The following is a 23,522-nucleotide window of genomic DNA, read 5'->3' on the forward strand; positions in this document are numbered from 1 at the left end:
AATAAAAGAGGTGTCCAAATGCCTGACTGAACTGGCCAAGATCAGTCAGTACCTTCTCAGGCCAAGACTACTGCTTCCAGACTTGTCTGCTTTTGGCAGGGTTGCAGAAGTAAAGTGAGGAAGGCTGAGAAATATTTGTTTCACTTGAAATTTTAGGTCCTCATCTAGTAACATGAGTAGTTAGTGACCAGACAGGGTTAGCATTCACATCTGTGAAGTAACACACAAAGTCCATTGCCCACCTCATTGGGAATCCACAGGGGAAATGTGCCCCAACAGTGAGTGGCTGGCAAATATTTCTGCTATGGCATGTGTTCATAGACTTATGCTAAAGACACTTTTTTTCACATCATTGCAATTTGTTCTGATTTGGAGATGATTCTGTAACCCCTAGAGATGAGCAGGAAGATAGCAAATCTCAGGTTTCCAGGATAAAAACTTACCATGGTTTTCAGTGTTTGGAGGGTTCAACTTTGTTCTCAAGCTGACATTAATTGCTGTGAGCTTCTGAACTGTCTTGGAATACGATGAGTGGAAAACTACTGCATGAGTGATGTCTGTGTTCTGATTTCCTTGTGCTGGTGGCAGATAGTTTCACAACAGGAGTCATGCAAGGCTGAAGACTGTGGGCGGATGAGCTGATGAGTGAAGACAGATACTGGAAAGCTGTAAAGCATTTGTGAGTAAGAAAGAGTAACAATACAGTTTGAAAGCGAAAGAGTGCCTATGGATTCTTGATTCCCCATTTGTCCTCTGCACGCCTGCTTCAAACTGGGTTCAACATAGCAGTCTGTTTAGACCTTACACTACAGGATTCAGTGCTTTACATTTTGGCTGTAGTATCCAGAAACAAGGTGCTCATCAGCAGCTTGTGCATCTCATCACATGCCTAACAGATGCATTTTGCAAACTGAGGATTTTGTTTATAAAACATTTCTTTTTATACATTTGGATAACTTTACCATTCCAGGAATGGTAAAATGGTTGTATGCATTTTTGTGGTGAAAAATCTGAATATTACCAGAGTGAATAATTACATACTTTGCAGAAGTACCAAACTGTTGAAGCAGGCAGGTGTGTTGGTGTAACATTAATCCTTAAGCATTAATCAGTCTACGTAAATACTTTTAAGATAAAGTACTTAGTTTGCAGAGAATAGCAACAAGAGTTGTTCACAGGCCACGACAGCAAGCAAGGAGCTGAATGGAGGCCAGGGGCATCTATGCCTTTCCATAGAGCAGGTGGTGAGATTGTGTACTCAAAACATTTGAGTAATTGAATTTAAGCCAGCTCAGGAATGTCATGCACAGCCAGTTGCTGCTGTGGAATTACAGTGATGTGAGTAGCCAAGAAGCTGCAAGCAGCCCCCTCTCCAGCCCCTGTTTTTGCACCAGCTGTGGTCTTGCCTTCCTTCCTTGCTTACCATTGTATGTTATCTGTTTGGTCTCCCATCACCCAGAGGGTAGGAGTAGCTGGTCTGGCTCTAGGGCTGTAAGTTTCCTTGCTCAGCTCCCTCTAAACAATCTGAGCCTAACAAAGCTCACGTGAATGGGTGCAGTTGATATTGAGGCATTAGATGCAGTGTGTATGAAAGCATGTTGAAATGATTGGCCAGCCCTTGCCCCATGGTTTGCAGAGCTTGTGCAGAGTCTATGTAATCCAAGCTATGCTGGAGTCAACTACCCAACAGGAAGAAAAAGAACTCATAAACGTATCTGGGTCTGACTGTTGCACTGCTCAACTCTGCAAGTGGGAATGCCCAGCTTTGGTAGCTGATTGAACCCCTTTAATAAATGTTTAGAAAGCTCTGTCTTAAAAAAATCTTTAGTGAGGGTGAACTCTGAGTGGCTTCTGCAAGGAGCACAGAATACGGGCTTTTTCCAAGATACATGTGTCTACCAAGCTTAGCCCTTGGGAAACCTCAGTCAAGTTTTGTGAAGACTTGAAATTGCCAGTTATGCCTAGAAATCAGCTGGGGTTATCTGAATTGCTCTACCTCTTAGCTGAAATAAATTGATCTTGCCATGGCTCTGTTGTTCAAACCAGGATCAGTTCCCATGTGTGGCACCTTGATCTTTTTGTCCTACTAATGCTTTAAGTTAGGAAAGGGTTTAGGAGTTGCCAGAGGCACTGAGGCCAGATGGCTTCGGGCCACCTCTTCAGATATATGAAGGTTACAGACCTGATGTCTCTAAAACTTTCCCATGGGAAATGTAAGGGGAGAGAGAACCCCTAGAGCTCCCTGCCATGTGTCATCCTAGCAGCACTGCTTATTTGTTCTTTCAGGGAATGTGTTACGGGTGAAGAAGGGCAGAGAAAAAGCAGGCTGAGCAACAGCTGTGGTAGCAGCAATGTCTGTATGGGTAGATTTGGTGATGGAAATTTGGGAACTGAGGAGACCAGAATACAACTTTAAGGCTCATAGCTACACAGGACTATAGGAAGCTTTCCTGATTGCAAGTCGCTTCAGGAAATCTACTCTTTTCTCTTGCGAAGTCAGTAGGTTAAGAGAATATAGGAATCCTATCAAGAAAGTTAGGGGACAATCAATAACAGATCAGACAAAATGGTCACTGCTCTCATTTTAAGTAATGGCTTATAGTTCTATGGTTGATATTTATTCAAAAACCAAATCAGACTGAAATGAGTGACTTATATTTTTATATGCTATGTTGAGTTCACTAGCTACAAATGAAGAAACAAGGGAAATAAAAGACTATTCCATGTACCCTACCAGACAGGAAGAAGCACTAAAACTGGCAGACAACAAGACGTTTCTGATTGCACTTTTTGTCATTCCAAGTGCCATCAGTGTACATCTCCACACACTCCTCTTCCCCTTTGCCAGAAGGCTCGTGTGAATACCAGTTGGTATAGCTCAGGTCAGCACCATACAGGAATTGGAATTTGCCTGGGATTAGAGATTCCTTTATTCCCAGGTAGGCGTACCTATTAAACTGCTTCACAAAGTGCAGAATGGCAGCGTTCTCATCTGCGTTCCTTGGAGATGCAATGCACCCACCAGCCTCCTGGCACATTTTCACCGTAGCATAGAAATCAGCTGTTTTCCCATTGGTAGCGAATATTTTTTGTCCAGATATTGTTATCTTCCCTTGTAAGCGAAGGACTGCAAGATCAGGTAGAAGTTGTTAATTTGTATGGATTGTTTTGTAGTCAACTTGTTGCCAATTCCTACTATTATCACTTCAGATTAAATGACTTCAGATTATATTCAGAAATAACTAAAGGAGATGAAAACTTAAAATGTAAGATTAAAAATAGAGAATAGAGACAACCCCCAAAAGCTGGAATAAATCTGAAAAGATGAGGGGAGGGGGAAAAAAGTAAGAAACAACTATATATGGATTTACAAAGGTGGATAGCGATAGGACAAGGGGGAATGGTTTTAAACTGAGACAGGGGAGGTTTAGGTTGGATATTAGGAGGAAGTTTTTCACACAGAGGGTGGTGAGGCACTGGAACAGGTTGCCCAAGGAGGTTGTGGATGCCCCATCCCTGGAGGCATTCAAGGCCAGGCTGGATGTGGCTCTGGGCAGCCTGGTCTGCTGGTTGGCGACCTTGCACACAGCAGGGGGCTGAAAACAGATGATCATTGTGGTCCTTTTCAACCCAGGCCATTCTATGATTCTATGATAGAGACAATGAAATAGGAGAAGCACAAGAAGGTGGAGAAAGAGGGAATGAAAAGAGGAATTTTCCATTAAGATAAAGTACTGTATTAATCTCTTTTATTCTAGTTCTGTGCTGTATAAAGCCTCTGAGATGGCCTGCAGAATATATGGATATTCGTCAGTCCTCAAGTGATTAGAAACTTAGATACAATCAGATTGTGAATAGTTTGAGACGTTTTTAGTCTTCAGTTAGTTAGGGGCATAAGAAATGGTCAGGGAGCAATTTTGCATAAATATGGTTCTGATAAGCTTGACTTATTTGCACTCAAACTTCAGAATTGTTACCTACAGAGAGCAACATGCTCTTCTTCCCCCAGTCTGTAAGTTATAACCTTGTGTGTATCAGCAAGCAACATAAAGGGAATGCGATGAAATCTGGAAAATCTACTTTTTTTCTTAGAAGACATTTCATACTTCATCTTCTTTACATTCCTCATTCCAGCTACAGTAAAAAGTAGATTTAGATAATTACCTCCTTCGAGTTTTGAAATCCGATCTTTTAATTGAAGGACGGTATCTTCCATTTCATTACCAGTAACTGATGGGGAACCTATAAACAAAACCAGCTGTTAGCAATTTGGGTTGCATTTTAAATCTTGGCTTTTAAGATAAAGCGGAGGTAATTGTGTGAAATTAATGTGAACTTTAAAAGCTTGTTTTACCTCTGTTGGATTACTGCTGTAAACTAGAGATCTTTTCACACATTGAGCTTTCTAAGGATAAGGAATATATTTGTGGTAACTTCTTGCCAGAGCAGTGGTAGTTATGGAAAAACTTTAATGAATGGACTAGGGTAGACTTCAAGTCTTGAGGCAGCCCAGACAGAAGACTAGCAATTGCACAGTAAAATTTCATCAAAATTAACAAAAGTTAAAATTTCATTTTAAATGAAATTTAAAAATGTGCATTTCCCCACAGCTCCAACCAAACACCTGGCAACAAGCTTCTTGCGCCTTGTATTGTGGGAAACTATACCCTTTTCTTTACGTGAGCTGAGTGGGAGAGATTTAAACATCTCGTTTCATACAGGAAATTTATGAAGATCTCATTATTTCCTACCAAGCAGAACCACATCTTATCATACAGCATAGCACTGGGTTTATGAAGCATAAAGGTGGAACGCAACAGTATGTGTAGATACAAATGGCACTGGTAACTTCAGGCACCTGGTAAATAAGCTTGAGATATCCCGTTTTCTGCTCTGAAACCAGGCATTGGAAAAAATTGTTCTGGTCTTCCTTGAGCGTAGCAGGGGAACAGAAGAAGTATCAGTCCCAAGATTTTGTGGAATAACTCTGGTGATGGCATTATTTAAAGCCAAGTATAAAACAATCAGTTTTGTTCTCCAGTGTAGAGCCCTGTTTAAACAAACAAACAAACAAACAAACAAACAAAAAAACAGAAGAAAAAATTTCTTCTATCAGATAGTGATATGAATGCCACTGGCAGTTGCAAAGTTACAGTACTTAGGAGCTTTTGGAACAACAAAAAAAACACCCCAAACTTCCCCATTCCCATCCCATTTTTATACAGCATATACCCTTGTATACAAATTTTCTCATGGGAAAAGCTGTAGTTCTAGTGTTAGTGTTGCTCTAGAGGAGCAACAGGTTCATCTGCTTCAATAAGAGAAAGGGTAAGGTGAACAAAGACACGTGGTCTTCGTCAATTTGCTTAAGAGGGAAACAATTATTAACATCCATCTGTTAAAATATCTTCACCTCAGGTGACATCTTCAGTCACAGTATGCTAAAATTTTAATAAAAACGCTGACACAGAAAAACTCTAAAATGGAGAAGCTTGTGAGCAATTTACAACAATTTAATGGAAATCTCTTTAAAGATGCTCAACTTACCTGGTAGCTCCAATATGAAATAGGGAGGGCTTATTAAAATGGTCTAATTTATAGGGCAGGTAACTTGAGATTCATCTTCTTATCTATGGCAAATACCAAGAGTAAGTAATGTGATACAAATTTGCATATGAATAGAAATGTCATAAACTTGAATGATAGGAGTTTGTTTTCTTCAAGAGCTGAACACACTTAAAGTGTGAGGAAAATATTTGAGGGTACTTTTCTAACTTGTAGGAACATTTTCACATCTTAAAAAAAAAAAGGGGGGGGGGAAAAAAACTCGGAACAAAACAAAACAATTTCTCAATACTTATTTGAAATACCTGATGCATCCAGAGAATTGCTGTGTAAATGTCAAATTGTAAATATCAGTGAAGATAAGCTAAAATCCGGAGTTAATCTGAAATGTAATATGTACCAGGAATATCCCTGCAGTGCTGTCGCTTTCATTATCACTGATAAAGAACTCAGTCTGTGATAACTAAACTATTGTACTGTAACAGAATCTAGATAGATAGCAGCATAGCCCCGAAGTGAGAAAACAGTGCTACATCCGCAGCTTATGTAGAAGTAACAGAACAGGATATTCCAGGGGAAGCTTATGTTTCATAAATAACAATTCTACTGTTCTATGTAAGTAACACAGTTTTATTCAATGGTATAGTGGCCTTTTAGTGAAGGTAAAAGCAGATCTGTGTCATCCTGTAATTGTAGAGGCCTCGGAGCGTGGGGCACTGCTGAAATGGAAGATGTTGCCATGCATTTCTAAGTTACTCTCAGCTGAGTTTCTGAGTTTCAAAACGGGGACTTTTGGGAAGAGATTTCAAGCTGTGGTCAAGTTCAAAAAAGTATATCTTTGTGTATTAGGCCAGCATCCGGATATTGCAGGAAGTCTAGCATCTAAGGCAGTTGAGGGGGAAATGTCCATACTGGTCTGAGATGCTGCTGTGTTAAAGCAAGTCTACATCCCTTCCATAGGTCTGTTGTACCCTGCATGTTCACACTTCACTCAGCTGAGTTTGAGTCCTCTGTCAGTGGTGTCATGCCCACAGAAACTAGATTAATTCACCCACAGCAGTGTTTACTGAGTGTTCTGAGAAAGGCGCTAGTCCTGTGAAAAATAAATAGGCTGTGCCAGTTGTACATGCCCCGGTAGAAGAGAGCCAGTTTAAATTTGCATGACTAATCTTTGCTTAAATTTTATCGTCAGATTTTACAGTTCCTATATTTTGAGTGTTTGACTTAGTCCTCTTAACATTCTTTTGGCTGAGGTTTTCTGGTTGTTTCATGAAACAAACAGAAACTGAGGCAATTACCAGGTGAACTTAAGCAAAGGTCACTAGCATTTGCACCCATGGTGAGATCATGAATGAGAGAAGCTTGAGAACTTCAACCACATGTGAGAGAAACCAGAGAAACCAGAGGTCAGTCAGGTGTGAAAAGGAGGTGAGGCTCATATTGGTGAGTTTCATATTCTGACTGATGGTCTGGGAAACTTGGGGGGAGACAGAAGTTTTCTGGTACACTTTGGCCTGGTAACTGATGTGAATCTGATAAATGGCAAACCTTTCTTCTCTTGCTTTTCATCAGCAAGTTGGTAAGGAGAAATAAGTTAAAGTATTTCCACAATACTTGCATTTTTACTACACTGTTTATGCTCAATTAGACTAATGTTCTGTACAACTATGATAACTTGTAAAATTTTTCTGATCTTGCTTTGAGCAGCATGTAACAGAAACTCCTTGAGACTGAGGAATATAGACCTAACAGAGAACAAACAGTTCTAGAACACTGGAAAATTTTATTCAGCATTTCTGCATTTATCATTATAGCTACAGTGCTAGTGAAGCAAATCAAGACGATTAAGAGTTGGTTCAGTGTACTTAGCTACAGTGTAAGTAGGTAAATGTCAAACACGTTGAAGACAGAAGTCTGTCAATGCATCTTTCTTAGCTGCTTTGAGGAATATAGACATTAGAGTTGAATTTCAGTTTATGAAAGTGGGTGTGTTCCTTCCACCAGCCTGTTAGCCTTTCCTCTATACACTTAACTTCCTGAAAGTTTTATATATTTTTCCTTCATGGTGATTTTCATACCACAGGTAACCTTAAAAATTCTTCCTCCTTATTGTCCTGGCTTGTATTTAAATAACCCCAAGCCCAGTTATATTTTCTGTTTACACAGCTTTTGTGCTGTTCTGCTGCTACTTCCATCCTACCTCACTACCACCTTGTCCCTTGATTTCTGTATTTCTGTATTTCTCTCTGTGTAGCATTCAACATCCTTGTCAGACTGTCTTCAACAGCTCCACTATACCAGGGAACATAGGGAAGAGCAGAGAGCATGTAGGACCTAGTGTTTCTCCTCTCAATTCTGATGTCTAGCAGCACTTCTGAGAGAATGGAGGCTGTTATTGCTGAGCTTTGAAATCAGGAAGCAAAAAATACAGCAAGATATAGACAACTGGGAAGGCAACCTTCAACCTAGTGTTTTTTTGACTTTATCAGCAGCATTAAAACTTAAATATATTTTAACTTCATACACTGTGATCTGTGCTCATAATTGAAAAAAAAATCAAAATAAAAACCTTGTTTATGAATTAGATGAAACTGTTTTTCTGTATATTCTTCATTTGTCCTTGGTTGTCTATAAGCGAAAGGTCAGTTGTTCATTGCAGTCCTTATGACTATAATTACAATCACTGAAACTTCCTCAAGTGCTTAGGTGCTCTTGCAGCATAGCCTCCTATCTCCTGAGCCACAGGAGAAGGGGTGAGTGAAAGCTACATTCAGGTTTCACCTGGCACCATACCTGGCCTACCACCCTTGAGCCAAACTCCACCAAACTCTGGTTTCCTAACAGGCACTTCAACTCAAGTCCAATCCCATTAACATCCCAATCCCTTAGCTACTCTAATTTCCAAGCATCCTGTATTGATCACTCTTTAAATCTAGGTCTGTTTGTATAACTGTAGGCTAATAAAATTTTAAATAGTGGACTTCAACATGACATTTACTTACAATCTGACTCTCGTCAAGATCCAGATAAACACGTCTGTTTTACCATTACACAATACTCTCAATAACATTTTCCTCTAGCTCATGAGAGTTCTAGAAGGACTATCAGTCTTTCCACCTCATTTCAGTATGGTTTCAAAACCAGCAAACAAATAACCCAGGTGGCAAATATTTCTTCTCCCTCTTCCACTTACTGTTCTGTTAAATAAAAACTGCAAATAAACGTGAAGTGTATGATTAACCTTAAGCTTACCTTGCACTTGCAGTATTGGTAGGACTTCTTGGCATCAGGGCAATGGTGTTTTTTCACTTCCTGGAAAAGAACAGAGCAATATTGTAATTAATCTTCCTGAAGTCTGGCTTCAGTATTAAAAATAAAAACTAAAAGGAGGCATTGGTCACAGTTTTTACAGTATAAAGTAGCCCTGACACCCTAGGTCACATCCAGTCACTTAGTATGTTCACACAAGTTTGAACTGAACCTCAGTTTTCTGATGAACCATGGGTCTTGTTTTCATCCTCCCGCCCCAACCACCTGTTTTTTTCCCCACAAAAATCAGGAATACACTGAAAGATACCTATTTGATGTAAACTGAAGTCAGTTTCTTTATATGTGAGAGGGATTGGTGCACGGAGAGGGAGGAGTGATTTTTGAGTGCTCAAAATTGGTAATAGTATTTCTAAGATAAAGCATCCAATTAAATCACGCAGTTATAAAAGAAGATATTGCTCTAGGCTGGAAATTACCTCAGAGGTAGATAGTATGTTACGTAAGATTTGACATGTTAAGCATTTTAATAAGGACCTTATATAGTCATCACGTATACATTGGTATGATGGGAATAAATAATGGCCTAACAAATAGAACACTCTGAAGTTAGCGAGACATCTATGCAACAAACATGCTAATTTGTTTCAAATAATAAATCAGCACGTCGGTAGAGTGATTTTTTTTTTTTAGCCTTCTCCAAAGCATGGTGGTGTTTTATGATGTTTGATCATCTCCCCCTAACAAAGAAGCTGTATGCTTGAAAGACAAAAATTCCAAACAAGGTTTACTTAGTAAAATATCACTAACTAACTAAAATATCGATAATTAAAATTTTAAAGGTAGAGGTAGATTTAAGTAAACCTTCAAATTTTTGGTAAGACATAGAAAAAGTGAAAACTATTACTTCCGCTCCACATTTTCTCAAGGTAACCTGACAGAATCTCTTTCATGGTATGATATGTTCCCTTCCCATTTGAAATTTTTGCCAAAATTTTTATTGTCATTACAGGTCTCCAAGAATGCTATTTTGTAAAGCGTGTTCACATTTTGAAATCTATCCAGCATGTTGCTGAGTGTATTTTTCCCATTTTCACATCCATTCTCAGATCACTGGAGTTCTGTGTGTGATCCTGATGAAAATTATCCCCCCTTTTCCACATCATAGAACCACAGAATGTCCCAAGTTGGAAGTGACCCATAAAGACAGTCATGGAGTCCAACTCTAGATCCACACAGGACCACCCAAAAGTCAGATTATGTCTGAGAGAGTTACCTGGGCATTTCTTGAACAGCAGCTCCTGACCATGACTACTGCCCTGGGGAGCCTGTCCCATGCCCACCACCTCTTAGTGTCCTGCCTATCTTTTTTGAAGAGCCTTTAACTGTCCATCACAGCACACCAGCCACAAAACCCTTCCCACCAGATTAAGCTCGTGCTGATGTCTGAACATCCTAAAGCTTTCCTGCTCAACAGAACTTCAAATGTCCACATTGGACAGACCCCATCCCTTTCACAGCAAGGATAGGGCAGGGGAAACGCTGCCGCCCCAAGTCAAGTCCAGGTTCATATAGGCTCCCTTCACAGAGTCAGTTGTGGGGAAAGAAGAAAAGATAAAGTAAAAGGTATTATGCATGTGATTCAATTCCAGTACTATCTTTTCTCCCCCAGGTTGTTTTACAGTGAGCCCAGGATGAACCCACGACTTCCCTACTGTAGGGTAAGCATATGAGGATTTGCTACTTCTAGCCTTTTTTGAGTTCTTACCATCCCAGCCTGCTACTGAAACTGAGAGGCAGGAAAAACACTTTCTGAAAAAATCCTTCTTGATACTAGGAGATTTGAATCGTGGTCTTTGTGGTTTATTGGGATGACATCAGTAGAGATATAGTTTGTATTTGAACTGATTGAACTTCTTCTCCTACCTGCTCCCCTCAAATAGTATATGCTTAATCAGTTATGTGGGAGACGACAACTGGCCTTTTAACACAACAATGGTAATCATTTTATGAGAGAATGTGATGTTTTAGGAAAAAAATGCAATTTTAGTCTCTTACATACCTTTTTATATGTTTATAAATCAAAGGCAATGTTTATCAGTGTTTTACAGATAATGGCTTCTGATTTAACTAAGAAAATTAATTGAACCAGTACTGTTAGTATTTTTATAAAGATGGTTAAATATGGATGCTTAATGCATGCTTCACTGTGACACACATCACCTAAGTCTTTCTAGGAGAGCCTTATTGTTATAGGAGATACTCAAGTCCAAAGACCATCCTTGGTCCAGTGAAATCTATTCATGACCTGTAAGACTATTTATGAAATACGTGAAAATGTTTTCAGTATGTTTTCACAGTGTTTTCAATCAAAGGTAATTTTATCTTCAGGTTTTTTCCAATATCCAAATCCTATCCTTGGAATTTTCCTCTAATTTTCGTGTAGACCCTGTCCCTAGTGGAGAGGGACAGTCTGTTGTGACCAATGAATTCTGAGCTTTCAGCTCTCCAAAAAGAGAGACAAGTACATCAGATTATGCACATTTTAATTAAGTAAGTTAATCACCTTCTACATTTGGCATTTTCTTAAGCATAAAAATATATAGTAATATGATTCATTTTAGATTTTATGACATAGAATAATTGCAGAAATTGCATCAGTCTGAATGAAACAGGGTATTTCATGGTCTCACGTTCGTTCTCAGGTGCTTGAAAGGTCATTCTCTAATATTCACAGATTGTGAGGCGGTACAGGTTGCATTTTCTGTCTTTCCACTTTCCGTCAGTGTACATCTCTACACATTTTTCTGTCCCTTTGCCATTAGGCTCATACTGTTGCCAGTTGGTATAATTCAGAGGTTGGCCATTCATGTACTTAAATTGACCTGCAGTGTCACTCTCTTTAATACCCAAGTAAGCATATCGGTTATACTGTTTCACAATGCCCATAATAGCTTTATTCTCCTCCTCATTCATGGGAGTTGCAAGAGTTCCTCCAGTCTCTTCACAGGATTCTAGGGCAGATGAAAAATTGACTTCCTTTCCATTGCTGGCAAATATTTTCTCTCCTACTTTTGTTATTTTCCCATTCAAAGCAAGCACTGAAACATGAAAAAAAAAAGAGTTTGCTCACTTTCTTATTTCTTGAAGCATATTGATGAAAAAGCAGAGAAATAAAGAGGCGTAGAGAAAATTAAGTACTCAGTACACAAAACTTTTCCATGACCTACAGTGATTTCATTGCTGGTAGATAGAAACGAAAGCAGTGGATGACAAGGGTGAAGAGTTTCCATGAATCTGTGTGGAAATTGCAATGCCATTCAGATTTTTAGGAAATAGGAATAAAATTTGAATAAATGTATTCAATGCTCCTGTGAGAAGTCTGCATTTTTCTCTCCCACTAAGAAAATACCTTTCTTTAATGTTCCTTTTCTCATATGCCTAAGTACATCTTGCTTCACAATTCAAAAATGCAGAACATTGTCAAGTGCAAAGCAACACTTCAGGCTGTCTTACAAACAAGCTTTGTGCTGCTTACTGGACATCTAATTGTACTGGGCATTACTAGAGCATCTAAGAAAATCCAATTTATTCTTAATAGTCCTAATAGGTAACCAATTGCACAATTTCTTTTTTTAAGATGGTGTAGACAGACTACATCTTATTCTACACTGTCAGTAGTAGGAGTAAGAAACCTAATTTACCTTTAAAGGTTTGGGTCTACTTGACCTAAGGCCAAAACTTAGTAGCACTACAGGAAATGAGTACAAGCTCTACAACATTCCTAGGACACATCAGTGATGTTTCACAAGAAGTTCTAGTTTTGGAATGTAGTTCTGTTTTTTCAAGCGTGATTTCTTTTCTACAAGTCTTGATTCTGTAATTGATTTTGCCCATTGCACTGGAAATGATTGAGAGCTAAAAAATTAAAAATGAAAAAGCTACCTCCTTCAAGCTGGAAAAGTCGTTGTCTTAGATTCAGCAAAACATTGCGGAGTTCATCATCAAAAGAAATAGATAGATCTAAACAGGTGAAAATAGAAGTTACACAATCAGGAAAAGGTAGGTTCTGGTTATAAAAATCACAGAATGGCCCACATTTAAATGGATCTCAAGGATCGTGAAGCTCCAACCCCCTGCCACATGCAGGGCCACCAACCTCCCCATTTAATACCAGATCAGGCTGCCCAGGGCCCCATCCAACCTGGCCTTGAACACCTCCAGGGACGGACGGGGCATCCACAGCTTCTCTGGGCAGCTGTTCCAGCACCTCACCACTCTCATAGTAAAGAACTTCCCCCTGACAACCAACCTAAATCTTCCCTCCCTCAACTTCAAACCATTTCCCCTTGTCCTGCTGTTATCTACCCTTTCATAGAGTTGACTCCCCTCCTGTTTGTAGGCTCCTTTTAGGTACTGAAAGGCTGCAGTGAGGTCATCCCACAGCCAAAATCTCATGTATCAGTGTATCTCACTGGATAAAACTAACTTTTTTTTCAAAACTAACCAGTGTATAATGTATTTTAACTACAAACCAGGGTAAAACAATTTTTTTTTTTTTTAATATTTTGTCACTTTCTGACTAATCTGTACCAAAATAAACAAAGAAAACCCCACAGCCCTCGGAAAAGCTCAGAAATTTACTTATACACAGAAAAAGCCTATTAAAGACTATAAAAGAAAAAATATTTTTTATAGCTTGGAGTTTATGTCATGTCTATAAGAGTGTAAAGGTCCTAAGATAAAATATTTTACCATGGCTTTGCAAAGAAGTTTCATTCTCATAATTTTTACTGAACTGGCACAATGGCTATTTTTGAGAGGTTCTATTTCCTCTGGTGTCAAGCAAAACTTAGATTATAATTTTATTTTTATGTTGCTGAATGGATGCTTTATGTCTTTATTCCTTATTTTAAGGGAACCTAAACACTGATACAGGAGAGCACTGGATGCTTAAGATGGGGACTGACTGTAAAGGTAGATGTTTATTTCACGCATATTTCCACCAGTAACAATGATCCTAAACATACTAAAAAATTACTGAGTTGCTTTTGTGATCGTGTTACCATTAGTGAAAAATAACACATTTGACTCAAAAAAGCAGTCACTTTTCTGACAAAATGTTATATAGAGATCAGCCTCTTTCACCTAGTGCTGCAAACCTGCAAACTCCTTTCACTCCATTCTTACCTTGCTGTCTTTGTAACCACTGACGTTCAGTAAGTTTCTCTTTTCTGTAAGGCTGCAGTAGACCTCCTAAATATCTACTGAGACCTGGGTAAGAGGAGCATAATTTCATTTCTAAGGGGTAAACGTCTGGTGATGTTCAGCAAACAACAGGACTTGTATCTAACAAATTGCAGTTTGAGATTATGAATAACTTTTTTTTATTGCTTTCAGACTAGTAATGGACCTGAAATACAATTACACAATGGAAATTATATTCCTCAGAAAGATACTTCTCTGTGTATCATTTTTGAATGCTGCAGAAAAACTACTAGGCACATTTTTGTTACATTTGTAAATACCTACTAGAATAGTATTTTATTCAAACAAAAAATCTTTTGCTGTAGAAGAAGCAATTCCTTTTGGAAAGGCAACAGAAAAGCACTATATGTATATATGTATTACTTTTCTATGATTAAACTATGCTTTTCACAGAAAAGAGAGGAGGTCTATCTTTTAGGAAAAATATCAAGCCAGTATTTCCTCTGTTCAGTTTTTCCCTCCACCTAACAGCACCACTTGCATGAGAACATATGCCCTTCCATGCCAGTCATTTAGCCTTCAAAACAAGGAATTTTTCCAAAAATGGAAAGTTTGCTGTGTGCTGGAACTATGGACAAAAGATCAGAGCAGAAAATCACATTCAGGATTTACTAGCATTTGAAATCACTAAACACTGAAATTCATCTTCTATTGTCTTATTTTGTCTGAATGAAAAGAAAACAAATAATTATTTTCTTACTGAAGAGTAATGATTAATACATATACATGAAGAGCATTACTATTGTTACCTCCCAGACCAGGCAGTCCACTAACTCCAGGGATACTGGGTAGCTCAGGAGCTCCTGCACAGTTTTGTGCCTGGCAAGGCATTAGTAAAGCAACTGCTGCTGCAATCATGCAGAATGAGTAAGACAACATGGTTGCTCAGGGAAGCTGTAAGAAAATGCATGTATCTGTTAAGCAGTGATTCTGTACAACATGTAGGCAGGGGCTGATAGAATAGCTTTTTTTTGTTCCCTTCTTGAAATATATTCTATACTTCAAATAAAGTAAAGTTTAAGGTATATGATTTTTTTTGCTACCGTAGCCTATCCACATAAATGTTTCTAGACTGATATCAACTGACATACGTACTACAGAAAGATTGTTAGACATCAGGGAGTATAGGGATATATATATATCATTTTTGCTATTACTGATTATTTGTTGTATTAATCCTTGAGAAATGAGCTCGTGTAGAACTGACCAAGTTTAACCCATTACTTGTTTATAAGACCTGTAATCACTCAACAAAACATAGACATATATGACACCAACATGAAAGGCACAATCTGTTACAGCAGTCATTGCAAAGGTTTGGAGCTACTTGGCAATCTCTTTAAGCACGATATGACTTAGGCACACTTATGTGAAATAGGTTGAGTGGAAGAGCATTTTACACATGGCTCAATTGATATTACAATTCTGTTTTTGAACAAAATTCTACAAGCTTGAAGATGTCTGAGTTAGTGTTCCAAAAAAAGCATGTTTTCTGGTTGCCAATAGGCCCACTCATTTTATCCTTTCTGGCATAACATTAAGGAAGGTCATAATTTTTGTAATTTTTGAGATACCATGAGTAGAAAGTGCTGTCAAACCACGGATCATTGTAGCATTGGCCAATGCTGTGTGGTTATAAAACTTGAACTGATGAAAAATAAGATGTTATGTCATGGAGATATTCGGTTATTGACATTACTCAGCTAAAAATGAGAGAGAAAGACAGGTTCAAGATGCCAGAACGAGTATCCAGTTTTAAAGACATGACCCGGCTGGGCTGACTCTCATATAAACCTTGACTTCACACTTTACAATGAGATGACTATGTACTATTCTTTTAGCTAACAAATGGGTGTTCATCAGTTAGTACACGGAATTTGTTTCAAAGCATATATGGAGAGCAGAATTAGAATCTCAGTTTATTATTAGTGCCATTTATTGAATGGGTATGCACAACTGGATTGAGTTTTAAAAATATGAAATACAGTTTCATCTGATAGGCTGACTTTATTGTAAAAAGCTTTTTATGTTATTGTACGTATACATCAATACTGAATATTTTTAAGAGTGAAACTTGTTTGGTCTAGAGAAATGTCTCATCAAACTCAGTTTGGTGAAGCATTCCTTTGAATATAAGAACATTCATTTATGTCTTAAGTTTTAGCACAGATGCATAGCTTAGGTCATAGTGCCAGTTCCTCATGGCCAGGATTATCTTCTTTAACAAGTACATTTCTAATCAACCTGAGAACCTGCATGCCGTATTAAAGCACTGTCACATTTCAAGCACTGAATCTGAATTGTTTCAAATTGTTTACCATTTCCTGTGTTGAAGGCTAATAGATCCTTCTGACAATGCTGGTCAATGACTGTGGAGAATGGAGTATAAAAGGCTGTAATAGAAATTACTTTAGCTGGCCATACTTATGTCACCAAGATAAGAGAATGCAATTACAACAGGTACTTTTCCTCTGGTGCTGATCATTCAGGGAACTGCTTTTAAATGAACGATTGGACCCAGCTCATAATTGGATCATGATGCACAGCCAGAGCTCGGATCAGTTATATAACAAAATGGAAAGACAGCTCTTCAGTTTTAATCTACTTTTAATGACCTTCATCAGTCACCGGAGTCTGGTATCCTTCAGGCATCTCCGCATTCAGTAAAATTACCAATATAAGTTAAAAAAAAAAAAAACAGCCTCCCCTCCCCCCCCATCACTATTAAAGCAAAAACATTAACTTTTAAATGTAAATGTGACCAAAGAAATGGAATGGAACAGGTTTCCCTACTAGCTGAAGTTAGTTCCTTGTGATTTAAGAGAAGTCAAACTTACCTTTCTGCTTCAAAGTGAAAATGAGCACTTCTCACAAGGCCCCTTTATATAGTGTCATTCTTGTTCAATGACACTGTGCTGAAGCAGAGATTGGATAAGCAGGGCACAATTAAGCCTTCTTAGTTTTGCTTACACACTTGTTATGCAAATGCTGAGAGAAATTTTTTATGCTGATAAATATGAATTTGTATTATAAAAGAAAAAGTTCAAGTTTCATTTTTTAACAAGGAAAAACAATTCAACAGGTAACTCCAGAATTGTAGTTTCATACAAAGGCACAAAATTTTAATAGAATTCCAATGAACGTAACAATTTTGTTCTGGTTTTTATGAAAACCAAAAATGAGATGTGGCCACCAGTGTTTTTAACAGATTGAGGAGATACCAGTCTCCTTTTTTAATCCCCTCCCCGCCCTCCCCTAGTGATTAGATCTCAAAAACTGTTATAAAAGATCTCTATTCAAAATTCTTCCCTCTACCTGATATGCAGCAGATGTTTGAATGCAGGTTAATCATTTTTAAAAACGTCTAGCCTCATGAGCTGAAACTACAGTAGATGAAAAGAATTTGCATTAAGCGTATAAAATGCTGGTGAGGTATTAGTAGGTAAAATACCTTGCTCATGAATGCAATGAAGACATTAATTGTTCTGTTTCCAAGTGGCTGCAGACTTCCGAAGTACTTACAGCTCTGAAAAACTTCTGCAGCTGCAAGATAAGAATAAACTCAATCTAGATTTTGGCAAGGAATATTCTAAATGATTAAGTGTCCACATTCTTAGGAGTCTAACTTATCAGAACATGATCTTATAGGTCCAATTTCTATGCAATTCTACAGCAGTTGCAATGGTTAATATTGCTGTGGGGTACTACTGCCCACATAAATCCCTATGCATATGGATGCAACTTTAATCAATGAGCAACTTTATAAACCTTGGCAAATTACTATTGCTTCTTCCTCTGAACACAGTTTGCAGTTCAAAAGATTAAATACAGAACTGGAAACGCTGAACAGGGAATTCAGTAAAACCTCAACAGCCACATACTGCCTCTCTTCAGGAAAGTGTGGTAAGAGTAAAATGTGGCAAGTTTTTACACATCATAAGCCATTATCAGCCAAGTTATTTTCTTGTACCCACAGCTTAAAATAAATGTACTCTTCAGAAAAACTCTTCTACCATGAGCCAGATTATACTTGCACAATAGAAGCTGGTAAGACGCTAAATCATCACCCACCATTAGATTTAGTTTCCTTTGTGAAGTAGCAAGGAATTAGGGAAAAACAAATATACTGAAGAGTAAGGAATAAAGAAAGCAAATATTTTATTTTTCTACAGCCTGGCATCCTCATGGAATAGCTAAAAGGTTTACAATTCCAAAATCCACAGGTGAGCCTATGTGGCAATGGCCAAAGTTGTTAAAAAGATTAACATTCTCAAAACCCAGCTTGGTTACTCCACTGATTTCAGCAGTACCCTGATATTTTTTGTGTCAATAAGTAGAACAGTAAGATTCCTTCTAAGGTCCTCTGACACGTGAATTATTCTGGCATAGCGTTATGTGGGTAATGCCAGGAGAAATTGAACCCAAGCCCCACAGCAGTCTATTTAACTGTTAGCAATGGAAAATTTTGGAAAAAGATGAAATCTGGTTTTCAAACATGTCACATATCCAGAAAGGCTACTTCTTTATGAAGCAGCTGGGCTTGTAACCCTCAAAAAAGCAGTCTGACAACTAATAACTGCCAAGGTCATTTCAAAGCTGGAACAAATTTCTTTTATGTAACCTTCAAACACTTAATCAGAAAATTAGGTGAACTTTCCATTTTGCTCAACTCACTGCTTGGAAGTGAACTGGTTACTAACAGCCTTATCATAGTCCAATCTACATTAAGCTATACAGCACGCTGTCACATAAAATGCAGTGCTGTATAGACATAGTAGTTTATTTTAGTAACTTGTGGAACATTTATCTTAAATATGTCACTGTGCTGCAAGTTCCTGAAATCATCTGCCTTACCTTGTCCTTGGCACAGTGTCTGCATGGCAAGTAGTTGTGGTCAGCTCTCCATCTTTGCCTTCATCAAAAAAACATCCATGCTCAATGATAGGCTAGAATTGCTATCTATGTGCTCTACTGATGTTAAAATAGTTCAGACTTAAGTGCCCGTTCAGTTTTTAAGGAGCCTGGTTAACATCAGCATAGGTCCTTGTCAGAAATACTGGGGTCTAAAGCTATGTCACATAGTAAGTAGGAAATCAATCCAATAAACAAGCACTCCCTTCTCTCCATCTGCACCTTAATTTTAAGATGAGGCCATACAATAAACAGGGGAAGGTCAAGAGTTCTCCCGCCTTTGCAAAATAAGAAACATTGATAAAATAATTTTTATGCTAGTTTATAGTGCATTGGTTATAGGAACAGGATGAAAAAGTAAAGATGAGGATACCTTACTACATCTTTTATAAGGAAAGAATACAAGTTCTACAGTTGATAGGCCTTAAAACTCATGTTATTGCTGTGTACTCTAGATTTATGCCACTCCAACTCACAGATAAGTATCTCACAGAAGAATGTAATTGCTGATGAGGCATATTTATGAACAAACATAATATTAGTCACATGCTGTCAGCTTAGCAATACAGTGTCATCTGGGGCAGAGATGTTTACATCAAAGTGTGACATGGGTGGATGAAGGAGGAGAAGGAACTGCTGAAGACAGATGGAAAGGCTCACAAAGACAAGACAGCAGCCAAGGGAAATTGTGGGGAGGAACCAACTCCATCAGAAGTTACCGACAAATCTTGCCTAAGAGTGTGCTTGCAAAGGACAGAAAACTTTAGACAAAAAAGATAAGAAAGACTTCAAGTAATTTGATAATTCCTTTCAATCTACTTTCTATTCTAGGAAAAGCAAATTCAAACTGTATTATCAAGGAAAGGAATGACTAGTTTTTCCACAGATTTTGTGAAGAAAAAAAAAAAAAAGCAGGCATGCTTCTTTCCAATTAAAAGCTTAAAAGTACGGTAGGAAGAAACACTTGACCTTTTTTTTAGAGATTACATCTGCTTCCTTCTTTCTCATTCAACTGAAGACATAGATTTAAACTACAGATTCATAATTGGCATCTCACTTAAACTTCACAATCTAAGAATGATTTCCATAAAGTCTTTTTTTTTTTTTTTTTCCCCTAGCTGTGCAAAAAGGTACTTTAGAGAGATGCAATCTCCAAGGTCACTGAAGGAGCTTGTTGGTGTGTTTCTTTTTTTTTTTTTTTCCCCTCTAAACATCGATTTTCTATCCTGTAGGCCCCATTACTGGCCATGAAAACTATCATAGGTACACAAAGAGCACAATAACACTTTGAGAGAGCAAATTCTCAGCTACAAAACGTTTTTCAATATATTCTCTGCCATCAGCTATGCATTTTCACGAGGGATGAACAAGAGACTGCATGCCACATTTGTGAATACCCATACCTGTGAAGGATACCCACAGTTGTTGCTGCTAAAACGCATCACCCACACCCTCACTGTGCTCACATCCACTGTTCGGCCACCACAGACATTCAGCAAGCATCAATGAATAGCAATTAGTGCCATTTTTTCCTCATGGAGGCATTCAGTGACACATCTTTGCTTCATCTGCACTTCCACTTCAAATGCCATTCTGTCAGACTGCCCCTCTGCTGCCATCTTTCACATAGGCACAAAATGCAATGGGATATTGGTGGGAAGGTTCAGCCTCTACTGCCATACCACCAACATCCATCTGTGATGCCACGGACCAACATAATGAAACAGGAGGCATTACTTTTGAAGCTCCCTCATAATTCCTCCCTTTATTTTCTTTGCTAGGTATATGGCCCTAACTTTGGGAATGCTGCAAAACAGCATGGAAGATAATTCCTAGTCCTTGTTCAACAACACAATAGAAATACCCATGGCAGTGTCAGTTGTTAGCTGTTCTGATGGAGTAAATATCAGCTTTTTACTGGAAATAATACAGAGTAATCATGGGGGTGTTTCTGCTACATGGTGTTCCCATGGAAATGAACTATACCTTTTCCCTCCTTTGCAAATAAGTAATAGGAACCAATTTATGCCAGAACAGCCCCTGGCCAAGACTGTCTTGGAAGCATAACTTCATAATTCATATCTTTCTCTCATAGCAGCCACCTGGTCCTTGTTGTCAATTTAAAATAAGATGATAATCTAGTCTGCAGATAGCAAAAAAAAAAAAAAAACAAACAAAAACAACCAAACAACAAAAAACCAAAAACCTTTTAAAGCTGTTATTACATTCATTATTGCTGGGAAATGGCCCATCTAATGCCTCACTGCTAAATGTTACAACACATATATCCAAAAGCATTGCGAACATTGCAATTGAAAGTCCAAGTCCCTCAGAGAAACACGTTATTGAATGCACATGGCAGAAAATAAAGAGTTATGAAAGAAAATAAACTCACCGAGCTGCTCCTCGGGCCTGATGGTGACAGTAAAATGAAGCTTTGCATTTTACTGAGGGGATCCCAACTGCTGATGAATTCCCAGGAAATCCCATTTTTCATGGTTGATATTCCATTATGAGCTGAAAATGAAGACAAAATAGACATCACAGGTCTTCATTTTTGCACAGAACTTTTGAAGAGATTGAACACAAAGCTTTGTTTTAGCTAATTGTGTGGTTTGAAGCATAGAACAGTTAATATATGTAACTGTATGTTTTAGATTGTGATTAGTGCAGAAGTACAGAGGAACACTGAATTTCCTTTTTTTTTTTTAAATTAGAGGTAGATATTAAGGCACTTAATTATTTCAGCTTCCCTGATGTGCAGAGCTGCAGAGCACCTGGCCAGGCTAGTGACACATGGCTGCGAGCCCAGCCAGATCCTGCGTGGTGGCTTTGTGCTTCCCCTCAGGAAGCCCAGATCTCTCTTCCCAGGGCCAGCAGGGGTGTAACAGAGGCAGCAAGTGATGCCTCAGGGCTCCATTACTCCCTGCCTTAGTGCAGAACTCTAACACAGTGCAGGCACACGGCCTGCTCCTAGCGACTGTATCTTCCACTAATGAATCCCTGGCAGAAGGCACTGCTGTCAGGACAGCCAGAGCTCCATGCCAAAGACCATAAAAGTCAGTGCCCGAGGAAACACATTGATTTCCTTGTGTTTGAGGACAGCTGAACTGACTTGAAACTACGTAAGGAAGAATTATGACAGAGAGTTCACCAAGACTTGGCATGACAAGACTACTCATCTACTAACAGATAATAAAGATGCAGTTGGCTAAGTAAATAGCTTTAAACTGAACTGATTCTCTCAAGAACAGGATGACTTATTTAAATTAAAGCACAGAATTTTGCATGCTGCAAACAGAAACTTGAAACCTCTGCCTGGTGCCCAAACAAAAAGCATGACCTTCTCCTGAACACGTGTCATGATCACACCCTTAGATCATCAATGCTGAAGTCACACTCCTGTTATATAATTTTGATTGTTATTCAGCTATTAATATAGTCTGTGCTATACCAAAATATTTTGTTTGGATTATAAAATGTTAACACTGACCCCAGAATCAGAAAGATTAACACAACGAACCACATATATTCATTTGTGAGGATTAGAAGACTGCAACTGAAGACAAATAGAAGACAATGCAATTGAAATTGAAGCTGCTGAAAATATGACACTTTAAACAACGCAACGCCCAGTAGTTTTTTTTTGTTGTTGTTGTTTACTCCTGTATTTCAGTGAAGCAGCCACTGGGAACAGAACAAAACAGTGCCAATGTCTTGAATTTTTAGTTTTCAAACACAGAAAGGTATTTTTGTACTGGACAGAATGATTTAGGGCACACCTCCCATATAATGATGTAGGAATAGGCGAATTACTTTTAGTCTAAATGTAATACCTGCACGTAAACTGAAGTTCCAGGGACCTTCACTGGGAATTGGATACTTTTCTGTCCTTTAGAAACTTCCTTAGGTATGTAACGAGCTGTGGGGAAAGACAATATATATAAGGAAAGAGAAAATTCAGAGGAAAAAGCTTTGAGAAATTAGAGAAATTATTTTCTCCAGTCAGACACTGAGAGAGGAAAAGGTGGGCATTAAATCACTGAACAGGGTAACAGACACTGATAGTATTTCCCTGGTGCCGAGACACAAACCGTTGCAACCTGTAGTGCAAGCTGCATTAGAAAACACATTCCCATCTGTTTTCTTTCAATTCTGTCTTTTTCAGCAAGCTAATTAAAGTCTCCTGGAGTTCATCTATGTAAGCAATAGAAAGAAGGAACAGATGAAGACCCAGAGACACAGAAAGAAAACAAAAGAGAACAAACAGTCCCATAACTTCACATTCTTTCTAGAGAAGTGGGGAATGTTGAATATTGCCTGAGGCCAGTACAAACTAAACTGCTCAGTATGTTCTTAAAACACAGCAGACTTAGCTTGCATGACAAATCAGATAGAATGTTTAATAACCCTGAGAAATATAATAACCATGAATGTCGACTACTTAACTAATATAATTTTTTTATTCCAAGAGGGTCACTCCTTACAGCCCGTATCACAGCCTTATACGA

General features: G+C 38.3%; 2 protein-coding genes across 2 annotated transcripts; both read right to left on the minus strand.

Annotated features, from left to right (window-relative positions):
* Positions 1–2,644: 2,644 nt before the first annotated feature.
* On the minus strand, positions 2,645–5,570 carry LOC128077937 (pulmonary surfactant-associated protein A-like). Its single transcript, XM_052677638.1, has 4 exons — positions 5,548–5,570; positions 4,859–5,050; positions 4,165–4,242; positions 2,645–3,127 (listed from the first exon to the last, which is right to left on the minus strand). Exons 2-4 carry the CDS (start codon positions 4,998–5,000, stop codon positions 2,751–2,753), a joined length of 597 nt encoding a protein of 198 aa, XP_052533598.1. The 5' UTR covers positions 5,001–5,050; positions 5,548–5,570; the 3' UTR covers positions 2,645–2,750.
* Positions 5,571–11,361: 5,791 nt separating this feature from the next.
* Positions 11,362–15,021, minus strand: LOC128077935 (pulmonary surfactant-associated protein A-like). Its single transcript, XM_052677635.1, has 4 exons — positions 14,850–15,021; positions 14,023–14,106; positions 12,778–12,855; positions 11,362–11,933 (listed from the first exon to the last, which is right to left on the minus strand). Exons 1-4 carry the CDS (start codon positions 14,977–14,979, stop codon positions 11,557–11,559), a joined length of 669 nt encoding a protein of 222 aa, XP_052533595.1. The 5' UTR covers positions 14,980–15,021; the 3' UTR covers positions 11,362–11,556.
* Positions 15,022–23,522: the final 8,501 nt, after the last annotated feature.

The sequence above is a fragment of the Tympanuchus pallidicinctus genome, unplaced genomic scaffold, assembly GCF_026119805.1.
Source record: "Tympanuchus pallidicinctus isolate F22 unplaced genomic scaffold, pur_lepc_1.0 scaffold16, whole genome shotgun sequence".
Classification (NCBI taxonomy): domain Eukaryota; kingdom Metazoa; phylum Chordata; class Aves; order Galliformes; family Phasianidae; genus Tympanuchus; species Tympanuchus pallidicinctus.